Source organism: Anomaloglossus baeobatrachus, chromosome 7, assembly GCF_048569485.1.
Source record: "Anomaloglossus baeobatrachus isolate aAnoBae1 chromosome 7, aAnoBae1.hap1, whole genome shotgun sequence".
Lineage (NCBI taxonomy): Eukaryota > Metazoa > Chordata > Amphibia > Anura > Aromobatidae > Anomaloglossus > Anomaloglossus baeobatrachus.
The window spans coordinates 260,431,563-260,448,048 of NC_134359.1; the positions used below are offsets into that span (position 1 = coordinate 260,431,563).

General features: G+C 42.2%; 2 protein-coding genes across 5 annotated transcripts in view; one reads left to right on the forward strand and one right to left on the reverse strand.

Annotated features, from left to right (window-relative positions):
• TSR3 (TSR3 ribosome maturation factor) overlaps positions 1-6,521 on the forward strand; it is a 30,510-nt gene extending 23,989 nt beyond the window's left edge. For 3 of the 4 annotated variants that reach the window (XM_075318090.1, XM_075318087.1, XM_075318089.1), the window contains exons 5-7: positions 627-800; positions 1,200-1,263; positions 3,537-3,837. In XM_075318090.1, coding sequence (XP_075174205.1) covers positions 627-800; positions 1,200-1,263; positions 3,537-3,732 — 434 coding nt within the window. In that variant the 3' untranslated portion in view covers positions 3,733-3,837. Of the gene's footprint in view, positions 1-626; positions 801-1,199; positions 1,264-3,536; positions 3,838-6,173 lie in introns of those variants that run through there. The other variant, XM_075318088.1, reaches the window with a different exon arrangement.
• Positions 6,522-7,970: 1,449 nt separating this feature from the next.
• BAIAP3 (BAI1 associated protein 3) overlaps positions 7,971-16,486 on the reverse strand; it is a 335,128-nt gene continuing 326,612 nt past the window's right edge. The window contains exons 33-34 of the mRNA XM_075318086.1: positions 14,473-14,678; positions 7,971-12,777 (exon numbers count right to left, since the gene is read on the reverse strand). Coding sequence (XP_075174201.1) covers positions 12,677-12,777; positions 14,473-14,678 — 307 coding nt within the window. The 3' untranslated portion in view covers positions 7,971-12,676. The remainder of the gene's footprint in view (positions 12,778-14,472; positions 14,679-16,486) is intronic.

A 16,486-nucleotide genomic window follows, 5' to 3' on the forward strand; every position in this document is an offset into this window, starting at 1 on the left:
TACATATATATAATATATATTACATAGTCACATACACACACACTGTATGTATATTATATTAGTGTGTGTGAATATGTACTATTATATACCGTGTGTGTGTGTATATAGATAGCAACTGTCAGTGGTTGCTATAGGAACAAAATAAACTGTTAGTATAAGATTGGATAGAGAGAGACAGAAAAAGACAGACAGACATAGAGAGACAGCCCTGGAAAGAGACAGCCCTGGAAAGAGAGGAGACCGATACAGAGATTGAGACAGATAGACTGATGCAAATACAGAGAGATAGAAACAGACAGACAAGGAAAGAGACAGACAGCGACTGGGAGAGAGACAGATACTATCCCGGACAACGCCCGGGTACTACAGCTAGCATATATATGTGTATCTTTGTGTGTGTGTGTGTATAATATATATATATATATATATATATATATATATATATATATATATATATATATATATATATATATATATATATATATATATATATATATATATATATATATATATAAAATATATCATTGTGTATAATATATCTCTATATACTGCAGGTTACGATGATCTATCTCGTATCAGTTTGTCCGTCCCTTTCTCTTTGATCAGACTTTCCCTTTTATTTTTAGGATTTCCAGATTTGGCCACAATTTTACTGAGGAAATTTAAATGGGGGAAAGTGTTTCTGGAACTGAACCGAGAACTGCTGGATCTTTACAGCAAGTGCCGAGACGTGGAGGAGGTGACCAAGGTGGAAGCCGAATTCCTGGCCAAAGACCACGAGAAGGATGCTGAAGAAATAGGTGCGTGGCTCTGCATCTGGGGTGTGCTAAGTTGTTATTCTCAACAGGTGCAATAGCATAAAGTTAACATAACATTCTCCTTTTGAGGCCCAGCAATTGTTTAACAAGAATGTCAATGGGGGCATTCACAAGACCCTCCCCTGCCATGGTAATATATCAGCACCTGTAATCACATTGGGATGATGGTTCTCGGGCAGTGAGAAACCATTTAAATGCCACCATCAATGACTAATAGAGGCAGATACCGGCTGCATAACACAGCCGACACCTGCACTGAACCATGTGGGCTCAGCTCCTGAGCCCGCTACATACTCCTATCCTGTGTATAACATAATATAAAATGAAATAAAGGGGACATATTTTGGAAAATATAACTTTAATCATTTTTTATTTTTTCAGATCCTTTTGATGTTGAATCTGGCAGAGAATTCTCAAATCCCAATAGAGTCATCTGTTCTAAAAGGTAATTTTAGTTTTCATTTTTTGGGTATATTTATGAAAAAAAAACCAAAACAACAAAACTGAGAATTTATCATCTGTAACAAATCAGATTCCAGTTTAGAGTTTTCAGAGACCTTTTGTAAAATGAAAGCACGTGGATTGTTTATAGCCTGTTACTGTGCAGAGACACATGGGTCTGCAGAGGAGCTGTGAACACAAAGCGGCAGTTATGTAATTAAAGGGAATCTGTCAGATGATTTTGTAGTACAATACTAATGTTATCTTTAATAGGGCTTAAGGAGACCTTTTAGGATCAGTAAGTTTTATTGTTCTACCTTATTCTATTATATAGGAGACCTTTCAGGATCAGTAAATTTTGTTTTATCTTATCCTGTTATATAAAAGACCTTTTAGGATCAGTAAATTTTATTGTTCTACCTTATTCTGTTATATAGGAGACCTTTCAGGATCAGTAAGTTTTATTGTTCTACCTTGTCCTGTTATCTTGCTGTAATTTTTGTAGAATTCAGTGTTTCCTGCACACTAGTCAAGTGTATGAAAATACAAGCTGCATATTCACTGCTCCCCCCAAACACCTCCCAGTACATTCACTATCACTGCTGAGAATAGGGGGGGGAGTGTGGGTGGGGGCAGCAGTGCACATTCAGTTCACATTTACTATCACTGATGCCAGCACTGAGAGGTGGGATGAGGGGCAGGGAATATGCAGTTTCTATTTACATATGCTTGACTTGTTATTACATCACATTGAAGAATAGGAATCTTACAACAAGATAACAGGATAACGTAGAGCAATAAAACTTAGGCTGGGTTCACACATAGCGACAGCGACAACGACGTCGCTGTTACGTCACCATTTTCTGTGACGTAACAGCGACCTAGTAAGTCGCTGTTATGATCGCTGCTTAGCTGTCAAACACATTGACGCAGCAGCGATCATAACGTCGCTACATGTGCAGAGAGCAGGGAGCCGCGCACACTGCTTAGCGCTGGCTCCCTGCTCTCCTAGCTACAGTACATAGTGGGTTAATTAACCCGATGTGTACTGCAGCCACATGTGCAGAGAGCAGGGAGCCGGCACTGGCAGCGAGAGCGGCGGAGGCTGGTAACGAAGGTAAATATCGGGTAACCACCTTGGTTACCCGATGTTTACCCTGGTTACAGCTTACCGCAGCTGCCAGATGCCTGCTCCTGCTCCCTGCATTTCGTCGCTCTCTCGCTGTCACAAACAGCGATCTGTGCGTCACAGCGGGAGAGTAACAATAAAAAAAAACTAACCAGGGCTGTGTGTAACGAGCAGCGATTTCACAGCAGGGGCCAGATCGCTGCTCAGTGTCACACACAGCGAGATCGCTAATGAGGTCACTGCTGCGTCACAAAAACCGTGACTCAGCAGCGATCTCAGCAGCGATCTCTCTGTGTGTGAAGCACCCCTTACTGATCCTGAAAGATCTCCTGAAAGGTGGTGTCACACACAGCGACGACGACAACGACGACGCTGCTACGTCACCATTTTCTGTGACGTTGCAGCGATGTCCCGTTGCTGTCGCTGTGTGTGACATCCAGCAATGACCTGGCCCCTGCTGTGAGGTCGCCGCTCGTTGCTGAATGTCCAGCTTCATTTTTTGGTCGTCGCTCTCCCACTGTGACGCACACATCGCTGTGTATGACAGCGAGAGAGCGACGAAATGAAGCGAGCAGGGAGCAGGAGCCGCAGTCTGGCAGCTGCGGTAAGCTGTAACCAAGGTAAACATCGGGTAACCAAGGGAAGACCTTTCTCTGGTTACCCGATATTTATCTTCGTTACCAGCATCCGCCGCTCTCACGCTGTCAGTGCCGGCTCCTGCTCTGTGCACATGTAGCTGCAGTACACATCGTGTAATTAACCCGATGTGTACTGTAGCTAGGAGAGCAGGGAGCCAGCGCTAAGCAGTGTGCGCGGCTCCCTGCTCTCTGCACATGTTGCACAGCGACGTGTGTCGTTATGATCGCTGCTGCGTCGCTGTGTTTGACAGCTAAGCAGCGATCATAACAGCGAATTACAAGGTCGCTGTTACGTCACAGAAAATGGTGATGTAACAGCGACGTCGTTGTCGCTATGTGTGAACTCAGCTTAACCCCTATATATAGATAACATTAGTATTGTACTAGAAAATCACCTGACAGATTCTCTTTAAACCGATCTCGAAGGTTTCTGCATTTTTTATTTTATCTATGAGAAGGTGGAAATGGCTTCAATTTTCAGTTGATGACCGCATTATATCTTGAAATCAGATTCACCAATGATGATGACGAGGAGGAGGAAGAGTCTGATGAAGATGATGATGAAGAGGATAGTGGTGATGGTGCAAAAGGGAGTGAAGAAGGATCTGGAGAGGAAAGTGAGAAGGATGATGATGATGATGATGGCGCGGCAGCCTCTAGTAAACCTGTTATTTGGAAAGGCGTCAAAAAGAGACTCAGAGACTGAGCTGTGACCTCCAGACTCATCACTGTGAGGACTGTGTGTGATCATGTACGTAGAATATTTTGTACAGAAAATGTCTGAAAATTAAAATTAATTTATAGTTTTATGGATCGGAGTAATGCAAAAATGCGAGGGTGAAATATGCAACAATATCTGCAGTGGTAAAAACGTACAACTGCAGAGGATTGCTTCCATTCACTGACAGTAAGCAGAGATCTTAAAGGGACTTTAAGCAGTTTTTTTCTACCCTATTAGATAGCAGCATAATGTAGAGACAGAGACCCTGATTCCAGCGATGTGTCACTTACTGAGCTGTTTGCTGTCACTCTGATAAAATCAATGTTTTCTCTGCTGCAGATTTTGCTCATGAAGATGCTGGACTACCTGCAGCACGCCAAGTAGTCCTCTAATGATTTACAGCTGATTAAACAGGGATTTTTATCAAAGCTACACTAAGCAGCTCAGTAAGTGACACATCACTGGAATCAGGATCTCTGCCTCTACGTTATGCTGCTCTCAGATTAGGTGGCAAAAATCTAGTGACAGATTCCCTTTAAGCCTTAGGAGATCAAATACAAACAAATGGAAGAAGTAGTCACCTCTGGGGATTATTGAAAGACTGTTTCAGATGGCGATCAGCTAAATTCTGTGTGCGGACGTATAGGATTTTAATTATTAAATATATTTATTGTTTTTGAAGACTTAAAGGGATTATCTATTACATAGCATTGGCACGCTGTTGACCTTTTTCAAACATACAATGTACTCCCTCATCCTTTGTAAGGTGCAGGTTCAGGAGCTGAGCCCGCTCCATACATGACATTTGCATCCAGCACTTGCAGCTGTTCAATCACTTAAAGGCAATCTGTCACCAGGATTTTGCGTCTTAATCTGAGAGCAGCATAATGTAGGCGCAGAGACCCTGAATCCAGTAATGTGTTACTTACTGGGCTGCTTCTTGTAGTTTTGATACAATCACTGTTTGATCAGCAGGAGATTATCATTACAGGACTACTTGGCGTGCTGCAGGTAGTCCAGCATATTCATGAATTCCGTATATCTGCTAGATCTGCAGCAGAAAAAATATTGATTTTATCGAAATGACAGCAAACAGCTCAGTAAGTGACACATCACTGGAATCAGGGTCTCTGTCTCTACATTATGCTGCTCTCAGATGGGGGAATAAAAACCTGCTGACAGATTCCCTTTAAATGCCGCTATGATAGCTTTACCGTGGCGATCGCTGCGTATGACCAGTCCGGTAACCATCGACCCCTTCTGTATTGCAAATGTGGGTTGTTATGGGTCACCGCCATTTTTGTACAACAATGAAGCTCATAGGGTTTCCCAGGAGATTGACATTTCTTCTATACACTTCAATATTTTAGTATGGCAGCATACATATGATCGCAGGTTCCAGTTTTCTAAGGGTAGGAAAAAAAAAATAAAGGAAAAATTGTTGAAAAAAATAAATACATTTGAATCCCACCACTTTTCTCAGTTGAAAAAGTAAAAAAATAAGCCACAAAACTGTTCTGACAGAGAATGGTGCCACCTGGTGTCCAAAGTGTAGAACAGAGTGACCGTCCACCTCCTAAGCTGTTCACTGCTGAGTAGGTAATGGAAATGGTTTGTTAGGGAAGGGGCAGGGAAATTAATGAAGAACTAGAATGCTGGCTGCCAGAGGGGGGAGGAGACTGATCCTGTTTGAAGTCTGCCCCTAGAAGCACCAAGTGGGACACAGAAAAGCAGTTGCTGACACTGAACACCTGGTGGCACTATTCTGTGTCAGCAACTGCTTTTCTGTGTCCCACTTGGTGCTTCTAGGGGCAGACTTCAAACAGGATCAATCTCCTTCCCCCTCTGTCAGCCAGCATTATAGTTTATTAATTTCCCTGCCTCTTGCCTAACAAGCCATTTACATTAACAACTCAGAAGTGAACAGCTTAGGAGGTGGACGGCCACTTTGTTCTACACTTAAAATGGTGCCACCTGGTGTTCAAAGTGTAGAACAAAGTGATCGTCCACCTCCTAAGCTGAGTGCTGGTGGACGCACATGGTCAGTCACTCTGACAGCCAAATTCCTGCATTGTCATCTCTTATTCACTACTGAGCAGCTAAAAGAATGGGCTTGCTAGAGAAGGAGCAGGGAAACTAATATAGGACTATAATGCCGGCTGCCAGAGGGGGAAGGAGACTGATCCGGATTGAATTCTGGACACAGAAAGGATAAAAAAAAAAAGTTTATACAGTATATTTTAAGTACATTAGTATAGGAATCGTATAATCGACACTTGGAGACGGAGACTTCCGTTATTTCACATTTTATTAATTCAATGTAAAATACAAATATAAAACATTTGAATCCAACATGTAAAATGTACGTCGTCATACCGATCTCTGGAGACATTAGTGTTTAGACATATTCTACATTCAACTTACAGCAAGACCCCTAGAAGTGGTGAGGAAACAGCGGAATGTGCCACGTTACCAGGGCCACGGCCCGTGATGTATAAATGGCCAGCGCGTCACCGTTACGGCACAAGGGGATTGTTTCCTGCCACGTAGCTGAAGAGGACAACGACAGTGAAGGCTCAGGATTCAGAAAAGCTCATCTGTGTGAACAGGACCTTACATCTCCAATAAAAACACTAAGGAAACTGTACAAGCCACTTACGTGTAGATTTTTTTTTTTCTTTAAATTTTAGCAGCTAGCAAAACGAAATACAAACATGGCGTCTACTGCAGGGAAATTCTGGTGCCGGTTTATGGACGTTGTCGGTGTGACCCCTGTGCAGACTGGTACAACCAGTGATTTTTTTAAATTTCTTTTTTTTTTTTTCATGGTACCAGAGAAGGGTTAAAGCTGATCTGTTGTCTTATTTCACAATATAAACTCTATATTATTGTTAAATGGATACCTTAGACCTGATGAGGCTAGTGTACTTACTTAGAAAATCTGAATATGGCTGCAAATTGTGATTTATTTATTTATTTATTTTTTTTTTCATGGTACTAGACAAGGGATAAAGCAGATCTGTTGTCGTATTTCACAATATGAATGGTATATATTATTAAATTGATACCTTAGGCCCAATGAGGCTGGTATACTTACTTAAAAAATCTGTATGATGGCTGCAGATTGTGTTTTTTTTTTTTTTTTTTTCATGGTACCAGACAAGGGATAAAGCAGATCTGTAGTCTTATTTCACAATATAAACTCTATATTATTATTATTATTATTATTATTATTATTATTATTATTATTATTATTTATTAAATGGATACCTTAGACTTGATGAGGCTGGTGTACTTAGAAAATCTGTAAAATGGCTGCAGATTGTGATTTTTTTTTTTTTCTTTTTTCATGGTACCAGACAAGGGTTAAAGCAGATCTGTTGCCTTATTTCACAATATAAACTCTATAATAATAATAATATTATTATATGGATACCTTAGACCTGATGAGGCTAGTGTACTTACTTAGAAAATCTATAAATGGCTGCAGATTGTGATTTTTTTCTTTTTTCATGGTACCAGACAAGGGTTAAAGCAGATCTGTTGCCTTATTTCACAATATAAACTCTATAATAATAATAATATTATTATATGGATACCTTAGACCTGATGAGGCTAGTGTACGTACTTAGAAAATCTATAAATGGCTGCAGATTGTGATTTTTTTTTTTTTTTTTTTTATGGTACCAGACAAGGGTTAAAGCAGATCTGTTGCCTTATTTCACAATATAAACTCTATACTATATTATTATTATTATTATTATTATTATTATTATTAAATGGATACCTTAGACTTGATGAGGCTAGTGTACTTACTTAGAAAATCTATAAATGGCTGCAGATTGTGGGGGGTTTTTTCATGGTACCAGACAAGGGTTAAAGTAGATCTGTTGTCTTATTTCACAATACAAACGGTATATATTATTAAATTGATACCTTAGGCCCAATGAGGCTGGTATACTTACTTAGAAAATCTATAAATGGCTGCAGATTGTGATTTTTTTTTTTTTTTTTCCCCATGGTACCAGACAAGGGTTAAAGTAGATCTGTTGTCTTATTTCACAATACAAACGGTATATATTATTAAATTGATACCTTAGACCCAATAAGGCTGGTATACTTACTTAAAAAAAAAAAATCACAACAATCTGCAGCCAGTATACAGATTTTCTAAGTACACTAGCCACACCGGGTCTAAGGTATCTATTTAATGATATATACAGTTCACATTGTGAAATAAGGCAACAGATCTGCTTTAATCCTTGTCCGGTATTGTCTGGTACCATGAAAAAAAAATCAAATCACAATCTGCAGCCATTATACAGATTTTCTTTCATGGTACCAGACAAGGATTAAAGCAGATCTGTTGCCTTATTTCACAATGTGAACTGTATAGATCATTAAATAGATGCCTTAGACCCGGTGATGCTAGTGTACTTACTTAGAAACTCTGTATAATGGCTATATGATGGTTTTGTGAAAGGTTTCCTGACCAATAGTAATACACACGGTGACTGCACTCCTAAAATGCTCACTGAAACGCTGGGATTATGCAGACATGGCTTTTCCAGAGTAAGTACACCAGCCTCAACCGGTCTAAGAACCATTTAAAAGGGAATGTCAGCAGGTTTTTGCTATGGAAAAGTTGTATACAGCCCAAAATGGTACCATTGAAAACTACAGCTGCCCCTGCCAATAAAAGGCCTTGTTAGGTAGAAGAGAAAAAAAAAGGTTTTTACAATATGGCCACAATTTTTTGTTCTCCTCTTAGAAAACATTTTTATTGTGCTACAGTAGTAAACTATTACAAATAAAATCTATATCATATTAGGTTAATATTTAATATTGCACAATGAACATTGTAAAACCATAATGAAAATTGCCCCCCCCCCAAAAAAAAACAAACACAAAAAAAACTAACCAAAAAACTCCTTGCACCTACTTGTTTTCTGTAGAACCAGTGGTATAAGGTGTAGGTGGATGGAAAAAAATAATGAATTATGCCCAACATAAAAGACTGATAGAAAATAACTGCTGTGTCCTAAAAGGGTGCCGGACCTAAAGCGAGGTGATGTTGATGGGGACATTCCCTATAAATTGGGTCACTTTCCTCTTTTGCAGATAGAACATTTTGCTACATTTCCCGTGAATACAGTTTCCTGCAGGGATTTTGCACCGTTGATAATAATAGATTTTCGTGTTGAAGCTCGAGGACTAAATTTAACTCTGTTATCGTGTAATTGTATCACAGCGTCGGTGATATAAAGTGTCTCAGTCTAGGCCTGGGGATGTTTGCACCCATTATTCTGTATGGAGGGCTATGTGGGGCCATTATTGTGTATGGAGGGCTATGTGGGGCCCATTATTCTGTATGGAGGACTATGTGGAGCCCATTATTCTGTATGGAGGACTTTGTGGGGCCATTATTTTGTATGGAGGACTATGTGGGGCCCATTATTCTGTATGGAGGGTTATGTGGGGCCTATTATTCTGTATGGAGGGCTATGTGGGGTCCATTATTCTGTATGGAGGGTTATGTGGGGCCTATTATTCTGTATGGAGGGCTATGTGGGGCCCATTATTCTGTATGGAGGGTTATGTGGGGCCTATTATTCTGTATGGAGGGCTATGTGGGGCCCATTATTCTGTATGGAAGGTTATGTGGGACCCATTATTCTGTATGGAGGGCTATGTGGGGCCATTATTCTGTATGGAAGGTTATGTGGGGCCATTATTCTGTATGGAGGGCTATGTGGTGCCCATTATTCTGTATGGAGGACTTTGTGGGGCCATTATTTTGTATGGAGGACTATGTGGGGCCCATTATTCTGTATGGAGGGTTATGTGGGGCCCATTATTCTGTATGGAAGGTTATGTGGGGCCATTATTCTGTATGGAGGGCTATGTGGGGCCTATTATTCTGTATGGAGGGCTATGTGGGACCATTATTCTGTATGGAAGGTTATGTGGGGCCATTATTCTGTATGGAGGGCTATGTGGGGCCTATTATTCTGTATGGAGGACTATGTGGGGCCCATTATTCTGTATGGAGGACTATATGGGGCCCATTATTCTGTATGGAGGACTATATGGGGCCCATTATTCTGTATGGAGGACTATATATCTGAGGCCCATTATTCTGTATGTAGGGTCCATTATTCTGTAAGGAGGACTATATATCTGAGGCCTATTATTCTGTATGTGGGGTCCATTATTCTTTATGGAGTTCTATGTGGGGCCCATTATTCTGTATGGGGGGGCCCATTATTCTGTATAGAGGACTTTGTGGGGCCCATTATTCTGTATGGAGGACTATGTGGGGCCATTATTCTGTATAGAGGACTATATGGGGCTCATTATTCTGTATGGAGGACTATGTGGGGCCCATTATTCTGTATGTGGGGCCCATTATTCTGTATGGAGGGCTATGTGTGGCCCATTCTGTATGGAGGGCTATGTGGTGCCCATTATTCTGTATGGAGGGCTATGTGGGGCCCATTATTCTGTATGGAGGGCTATGTGTGGCCCATTCTGTATGGAGGATTATGTGGGGCCCATTATTCTGTATCCAGGGCTATGTGGGCCCATTATTCTGTATGGAGGGCTATGTGGGGCCCATTATTCTGTATCCAGGGCTATGTGGGCCCATTATTCTGTATGGAGGACTATATATCTGAGGCCTATTATTCTGTATGTGGGGTCCATTATTCTTTATGGAGTTCTATGTGGGGCCCATTATTCTATATGGGGGGGCCCATTATTCTGTATAGAGGACTTTGTGGGGCCCATTATTCTGTATGGGGGGGCCCATTATTCTGTATAGAGGACTATGTGGTGCACATTATTCTGTATGGAGGGCTATGTGGGGCCCATTATTCTGTATGGAGGACTATATATCTGAGGCCTATTATTCTGTATGGTGGGGCCCATTATTCTGTATCAAGGGTTATATGGGCCCATTATTCTGTATGGAGGGCTATGTGGGGCCCATTATTCTGTATGGAGGGCTATGTGGGGCCCATTATTCTGTATGGAGGGCTATGTGGGGCCCATTATTCTGTATGGAGGGCTATGTGGGGCCCATTATTCTGTATGGAGGGCTATGTGGTGCACATTATTCTGTATGGAGGACTATATATCTGAGGCCCATTATTCTGTATGTAGGGTCCATTATTCTGTAAGGAGGACTATATATCTGAGGCCTATTATTCTGTATGTGGGGTCCATTATTCTTTATGGAGTTCTATGTGGGGCCCATTATTCTGTATGGGGGGGCCCATTATTCTGTATAGAGGACTTTGTGGGGCCCATTATTCTGTATGGAGGACTATGTGGGGCCATTATTCTGTATAGAGGACTATATGGGGCTCATTATTCTGTATGGAGGACTATGTGGGGCCCATTATTCTGTATGTGGGGCCCATTATTCTGTATGGAGGGCTATGTGTGGCCCATTCTGTATGGAGGGCTATGTGGTGCCCATTATTCTGTATGGAGGGCTATGTGGGGCCCATTATTCTGTATGGAGGGCTATGTGTGGCCCATTCTGTATGGAGGATTATGTGGGGCCCATTATTCTGTATCCAGGGCTATGTGGGCCCATTATTCTGTATGGAGGGCTATGTGGGGCCCATTATTCTGTATCCAGGGCTATGTGGGCCCATTATTCTGTATGGAGGACTATATATCTGAGGCCTATTATTCTGTATGTGGGGTCCATTATTCTTTATGGAGTTCTATGTGGGGCCCATTATTCTATATGGGGGGGCCCATTATTCTGTATAGAGGACTTTGTGGGGCCCATTATTCTGTATGGGGGGGCCCATTATTCTGTATAGAGGACTATGTGGTGCACATTATTCTGTATGGAGGGCTATGTGGGGCCCATTATTCTGTATGGAGGACTATATATCTGAGGCCTATTATTCTGTATGGTGGGGCCCATTATTCTGTATCAAGGGTTATATGGGCCCATTATTCTGTATGGAGGGCTATGTGGGGCCCATTATTCTGTATGGAGGGCTATGTGGGGCCCATTATTCTGTATGGAGGGCTATGTGGGGCCCATTATTCTGTATGGAGGGCTATGTGGGGCCCATTATTCTGTATGGAGGGCTATGTGGTGCACATTATTCTGTATGGAGGGCTATGTGGGGCCCATTATTCTGTATGGAGGACTATATATCTGAGGCCTATTATTCTGTATGGTGGGGCCCATTATTCTGTATCAAGGGTTATATGGGCCCATTATTCTGTATGGAGGGCTATGTGGGGCCCATTATTCTGTATGGAGGACTTTGTGGGGCCCATTATTCTGTATGGAGGACTATATATCTGAGGCCTATTATTCTGTATGTTCTGCCCATTATTCTGTATGAAGGACTATAAGGGGCAGCGCAACTAGGTTGGTCCACGTCTTTGTCCAAATTTTTAACTTTCGCACTCTGTATTTTTGAGTTTGACACCTCTGGTGTAAAGTAACTCTGGGGATTGTTGTCAGTTTTCTGTATATGTTTGTGCTGAAATTATTTGCTATGGATTTTACAATCCAGCAGGTGGCGCCAAGCCCTTTCAATACTTTATCCTTAGTACTAGATAGTGATGGATGCCAGAATTTCCTCTGTATAGATGCAAGACAAAAGATCTTTACCTGGTCGGTGAGACAGAAATAAATTCCATGATACACCGGTTATTACAATATTCAATTAACACCTAATATTCAAAACTTCAGTTCTCAAAAACAGATCAAAAACTTACAAACAATAGAGAGAACAAAGAAAAAGTCAGAAACTATAGATAAGTTTCATCTCTTCCCTTCCAAAGGGACATTTGACACAATACAGCACAACTGTGTTGTCTCCCCCTGGCAGCCAAGGGGTTAAAATGTTTACATTTTTTATATTTTTTTTTACAGTATAAATTAATATTTTCAGTCGTCTTCCATAAACTTCTCCAGTTCCCGAAGTTTCTTCACAAAATCTTGTGCTTCTTTGTCCATTCTGCCATCCAGCATTTTCAGTATTGATTTCACTACATAGAGGAAACAATTGGAAAATGTAAAATTTGGGGAAGATTTAACAAAAGTGAAATAAAACTGCCCAACCAACCGGAGATCACTCATCGTGGGGTATAAAATGACTAAATAATGACACCTATACTGGCCCTCAGACTGGAGTCCCTGGCTGTCTCTTATCTCAGAGGTAGTACCAAAGAAGAAGAATACGACCGCACCAACTGTGATTTTTCATCCGGTAAATCTTTATTCCATTAAAACGGTGTGCGATGCAGGCGGGTGGAGGAGACCTGGATGCAGCCCCTCGCTGCGGACGACGGCCGTTTCGCCTCTGAATGGGCTTCTACGGGTCCACAGTGGACCCGTAGAAGCCCATTCAGAGGCGAAACGGCCGTCGTCCGCAACGAGGGGCTGCATCCAGGTCTCCTCCACCCGCCTGCATCGCACACCGTTTTAATGGAATAAAGATTTACCGGATGAAAAATCACAGTTGGTGCGGTCGTATTCTTCTTCTTTGGTATTATCGGGACTGACTGTTCCTGTGCCGACCTGCACACTGAACCGGTTTCCTGACCTGACAGCTGGATCGTGTTGTCCCAGTGAGGAATGAGCCTATGGTGCGGTATGAGTGCATGTGTAGTGCAGGACTTTGCTCTTTTCTGATGTTTATCTTAGAGGTAGGCTTGATGGTGGCCAGGTCTGAGTCGCCAGCGGGACCCTGACTCCTTTCCGAGCCCTGTTCTTACTCTCCCTTTCCCTGGACACACCTTAACAAGCCCCATAAACAACATGGACAGAAAAAAACCCAAAACTCATACAAACACAAAAGAAGTGACAATACGTGTTTGGTAGGGAATAAAGTATAAGGAAGGAACAAAGTAAATGCACAACAGGAAAACTTCCACACCACTCAAACAGCAAACTACAAGTCACCACAAATATGTTCGCCACTAAGACCGGAATCGCAGGAGCATAAGATATAATCAGCAGCAAACAAACAGACTCTCCAGCGTTAGATAGGGAGGAGACTGCTGAATAGGAATTAACAACATGAGTCTCCAATAACCGGAATTAACCCCTGCAGGACTGGAAATCAGTGGGAAAGACTCAGCCGATGCCCGGCTGAGGCTGAGCAACGAGGGGACCTCTGGTTGCCTGCCGGGCTCTACAACGTGAACAGACGCCGCTGCGGCACCCCGTGAGTGTGGACCTGAACACTGGATGATATCTGCAACGTGTGCACATAGCCTAAAGAGAGTCTATGTTGGATAAGCAAATTATCACCTGTTCATGGGATAGGTAATACATATCTGACTGATGAAATCCTTCACCTCTGGAAATGACTGAAACCACCAAGCACATTGCCTCCAACCATAAATAGGCCTTGGTTCTCTAGAAGCATTCCTTGTGATTTTGATTGATCGGGGCCTAATGGGCTTATACTCATTTGGTCTTTTAGTTAGGCCATTAGTAATAGATCAGTGAGGGCCGGACTCTCAGAATCAGCTATTTGTTTGGGCTGTGGCGCTCCTTATTCTGTGACACTCACTATTTTTTTTTGTGTGGCTATGCTGGATATTGTAGCGAGTTCCCAATCCATCGAATCAGAATCAGTACCTAAATTTGTGACCTACTGGTAACACACTGTAACCCTTCCCTGCAGTTTTGGGAAGCCCCCTTTAGTTACGATTCTCACTTCTGTATCACATTACCATTGGCCATAGGTCTTGTCAGCTTCAGGACGGTGGGCTGGACATTTTTCACACCACCCGTAATATGAGGCCTGTTTAATCCATAGATGACGTTCATGGGCAGGACAGCCTCGCCGGCAAAGTCATTGGTGGAGAGCCAGTCGTGGTCCATGACTGTAAAGACAATGCAGGCAGCCTTCCTCCGACACTGCTCCGACGACACCGAGCTGTGGAGACATTAGTGTGTTATGGGCGCACAACTTATGTTAGAGTGGGACCTTCCCAAAATATATATAAAACAGCAATATCTGTGGCGTGTGCCTGCTCCCCATTTGCTTGCACACGTTTACCATCCGGTTTCCTTCCAAACACCAATAGCCATATTTTTGGTTAGTGTGCTCATGGCACAACAAAACCCAGAATTAGCTTATGTGTCAGTGCAAATGAGCAAATTGCCATGCAAACTCATAATCCAAGTGGAAAAAAAAAAAAATTAGCATGTAATATTGTGGCCCATTTTATGGATTAGAATACACGGAGGTGCACAAGGAACCAGTCATATCCGCTATTTGCGCAGGTGACTGGCTCGGTTTTTACAGTGGAGTCTGACTCCAGCCTTATACAATATTTGTGAAATTGGATTTTTAAACTACATGACCAATCTAACACTCTTAAGGCCCCGCTACACGCAACGACATCGCTAACGAGATGTCGCTAGGGTCACGGAATTCGTGACGCACATCCGGCCTCGTTAGCGACGTCGTTGCGAGTGACACATAATCCCAAATACTAACCAAATCGTTGATTGTTGATACGTCGTTCAGTTTCAAAAAATCGTTGCTCCTTCTGGACGTAGGTTGTTCGTCGTTCCTGAGACACCACACATTGCTACGTGTGACACCCCAGGAACGACGAACAACACCGTACCTGCGTCCTCCAGCAACAAGGTGGGAGTGACCTTCATGCGGCTGCTCTCCACCCCTCCGCTTCTATTGGACGCCTGCCGTGTGACGTCGCTGTAACGCCGCACGAACCGCCCCCTTAGAAAAGACATTGTTCGCCGGCCACAGCGACGTCGTTAGGAGGGTAAGTTCGCGTGACGCGCACTACCGATACTGTTCGCCACGGGCAGCGATTTGCCCGGGACGCACAAACGACGGGGACGGGTGCCCGGGTGCGATCGCTAGCGATGTCGCAGCATGTAAAGCAGCCATTACTAGTAAGTTAGTACTAGATAGTGTGTGACACAGTGTTAGATTATTACCCCCCAAAGGGTCATGATGAGCTAAAAAAGAGTGGTCCCTAGAGGATCCCTGATTATGGTGATCACCCTAGCATATAGGTAAAAAAAAAATGCATCTCCAAATATAACATGGCAAGTGTGAATAAATGCCATCTGCTGTAACTACACGAAACATTTTTTTGCAGTATATATTGGAGGTGTAGACAGCCTCCTATTCTGGCTGTCTATATACGGTATGTTTATATATGCATGTGTGTATTTTATATGCGTGTGTGCTTGTTTTATATACATGTGTGTCTTATACAGTTAGGTCCAGAAATATTTGGACACACATTTTGTCATTTTACCTGTGTACCAAAACATATTCAATATACAATTATGTAATCGATATGCATTAAGTGCATATTCTCTGCTTTTAATTTGAGGGTATTCACATCGTACTGGGGGCAAGTGTTAAAGAATTACAGCTGTTTAACATGTCAAGAGACCAAAAGTAATTGTACAAATATCTCAGAAGCTCTTTAATGGCCTGCGTGAGCTATTCCCTCATTAATCCATCATCAATTAAGCAGTTAAAAGGTCTGGAGCTGATTCTAGGTGTGACATTTGCATTTAGAAACTGTTGTTGTGGTTCCACAACATGCGGTCAAAGGAGCTCTCAATGGAGGAAAAACAGAACATTACTGGGCTGAAAAAAAAATCCATCAGTGAGTGAGCAATAATGTTAGGGGTGGCCAAATCAAGAGTTTTTAGTATATTCTGGAGAAAAAAAAAAAAGAGCACACTGGAGAG